Source organism: Neolamprologus brichardi, chromosome 18 (assembly GCF_056152115.1).
Source record: "Neolamprologus brichardi isolate AB-2024 chromosome 18, ASM5615211v1, whole genome shotgun sequence".
Classification (NCBI taxonomy): domain Eukaryota; kingdom Metazoa; phylum Chordata; class Actinopteri; order Cichliformes; family Cichlidae; genus Neolamprologus; species Neolamprologus brichardi.
This window is the reverse complement of record NC_142121.1, coordinates 29,317,250-29,320,000: the sequence shown is the minus strand read 5'-3', so window position 1 is coordinate 29,320,000 and position 2,751 is coordinate 29,317,250. Positions and strand designations below refer to the sequence as shown.

The 2,751-nt window shown below is 39.1% G+C and overlaps 1 protein-coding gene across 1 annotated transcript in view; it reads right to left on the bottom strand.

Moving 5' to 3' along the window:
* The window catches only part of ptchd3b (patched domain containing 3b), a 3,010-nt gene extending 1,481 nt beyond the window's left edge, over positions 1-1,529 (bottom strand). Inside the window, exons 1-4 of the mRNA XM_087831336.1 lie at positions 1,098-1,529; positions 608-729; positions 367-512; positions 1-36 (exon numbers count right to left, since the gene is read on the bottom strand). The exon at positions 1-36 is cut by the window's left edge and continues 1,481 nt beyond it. Of these exons, the coding sequence (XP_087687462.1) occupies positions 1-36; positions 367-512; positions 608-729; positions 1,098-1,529 (736 nt within the window). The remainder of the gene's footprint in view (positions 37-366; positions 513-607; positions 730-1,097) is intronic.
* Positions 1,530-2,751: the final 1,222 nt, after the last annotated feature.

The window sequence follows — 2,751 nt, the reverse complement described above, 5'->3', positions numbered from 1 at the left end:
AGGAGATCATGATGAACATATCATCGATCCCAATACCTTTAGTGATAAAAGTCAGAGTGGGGAATATTTTTAAAATGCAAAATAAGACTTCAGGCTTAGAGTATTGGTGTGTGTTTGTGTGAGTGTCTACAAGGCTAGGGTTAGGGGAGATAGAGACCACTAATGACAGGGTTACCATCAGCTGTAATGGTAGTTTCTTAGAAAAAATTGCTGAAATCAATCAACTGTAAGTGTTATTTTAAGAATGCAGGTCTTGTTGACAATCGCTGCTGTGAAAATCTTGCTAAAGCTTTTTCTGGCATAACATTTTCTACAAACTGCTGCCTTAACTGAACAGTTTGACCTGAATGTTTAACAGAGCCTCACCTAGAATCATGAAGGGACAGGAGGCAGCTGTCATTACAAAAGGCTGGCCCACCAACAAGAGCAAACCAAAACCACTCAGGACCGCTAGACTTGTAGAGAGAACGCCGCAGAACCCCACCCACACCTTCGTCCTCACATTATCCAACCTGAAAAAAAAAACAAACTCATATTTTATTTTATCTTTAAAGTAATTTGTCAAATACACATTCAATGACAGGCTTGGCTGTTATTTTTTTCTGACCTCCAGCAAGTTATGATGGAAAATGTGATGGCAATAGAGTAGGTGATGGAAAATAAAGAGATGACAGAATCTGGAGATTTCTCAAATTCCCACTGCATTGACATTGAGGTGGAGTATGATACCTAGAAGATGGGAAAAAGAATGAGCAGGAACAATCTCACCAAGTGGGAGGATAATAACTTAAACACAAAATGTGAGTTCTTACCTGGAGGGAAGGTGAGGAGCTATTCGACACCAAACTAATGAAGCTTTCCAACCAAAGGTCATTTTTTGTTTTGTTGCTCTCTTTTAAATAGTAATAGAGCTGTATAGCTTTAGCGCTTTCAACAACTGAAGCGTCTCCTTGAGTCACACCCCCCAGACTTGTATACAACGGCAAATTTGTGTTACCATTGTGATACCACGGGAATGTCAGTGTGACAGCTTCTATATTTTTGGCATTGTATTGAATGATATCTAGAATGATGTTTGAAGTGCAGTTTTTCATCACCTTAGCACAGATGCCCTCATATTTAAATGATTCCTTGTCAAATTCTACCAACATGTTCTTGATTTTAGAGTCCAACACGAGGATTTCTTCAAGCATTTTAACAGTCAGAATATTAGTCTCGCTTGTAGCTATGAGAGTGGCATAGTTTCCATCTGTGGTCTGCCGCAAACTTGAAAACATGGAATCATCTTCTGGAAACATTTCACTGAAGTGCTTCCTCTCTGTCTTGGCCGGTCCATTAAAAGGTGTAAACTCCTCTTCAATATTGTTGGAGATTCTGTCCTGAGTAAAATAAAACCCGCTTCCCAGAGCTGCAGAGACAATAAGGGGGGTGATGAGGAACCACCAGGGATTGGATCCAACAGATTTGCCCATCTTCTTAAAGAAGCTCTGAAGGGGCTTTTCTATGCAATCCATGCGACATCTGGCCATAGCTTCAAAACCTGGCTCCTTTGACAGGATGATAGAAGCTCAAAAATATGTTTCGTGGATATAAATCGGTTGCTCCTTTGCTTTCAGAAATGTTCAAACTATCGTCACAGGCTGCTGTGAGAAGCAGTTACTGTGCCGCAGATTCCTGTTTGGCTCCACGTTCTTTGTTGCAGTTTCTTTTCAGCAGATGTGGTTTGAGGAAGGGCTCACTCAGTGAGCTTGTTCAGGAAGAGTCGGTTTCATACGGTTCATTGGTTCTATCTCACTCTTTGCTAGAGTTTCTTGTTGCTTAATCCTGTTGTATCACAAAAAAAATCATCTTTGGAATCTGTAAAAAAAAGCAAAACACCTAAAAAAAAAAAATAAACGGAGAAGAGCAAATTTCAACCAAAAAGATTTCCCAGAGTGTTGATTAAAAAGAAGATGCACTAACAGCAGACCAAAAAAACAGATGAGCTCTCCTGAGCGCTCAACACCACCACACCTCCTGAGCACTCATTTATATAGAGCGGGGAACTGCTGGCTCCTCCTTTTGGTTATACTATAACCATCTTGGCATCATTTTTTATTTCAATTTCATGACACTATTACAATCCATTTGTAACTTTCTGAATCCAATATTTCTATATACATGCTTACAGCATTTCTTTTTAAGTGCTCAAAACCACACATAAGCTAAATATGTTGGTAATAATAGATCACAATGACCTCACTGAGTACTTGACGGTTTCCAGTATGTTAGTACAAAGTTCAGTGTGGTCATCAGTGCCAATGACAGGTTATGGACAATGAGGATATAAACGGATGGGAAAAAAAAACATTCTTTCTCCTGTGATCTTATCAGTCAGATGACACACCTCATATAATTAACCCAGCAAATGTATCATACTCGATGCATGAGTTTTTCAGACTACTTTTAGTTTACCAGCACAGCTTAAAACAGTGTGATTTCTCTCCCCTCAAAGCGCCTAAATAATTTGCACAAAAGCAAATATGATACAAATCCAAATTCATATATGTAAATTTATATTTAACATCTTTTTCATTTTCATTTTTCATTGGCCAGGTTCAAGAAACACCCTAGTTTTTTTTTCTTTTTAAAGACGAATTTTCGGACTATTTCACAGTTCAAGCATCACAGCGTTAACTGCAGCAAACGCACCCCGTTATTATTCCCCCACAACCCTCGGGCGATACCATGTCATGGTTCGGGTAACGTAAA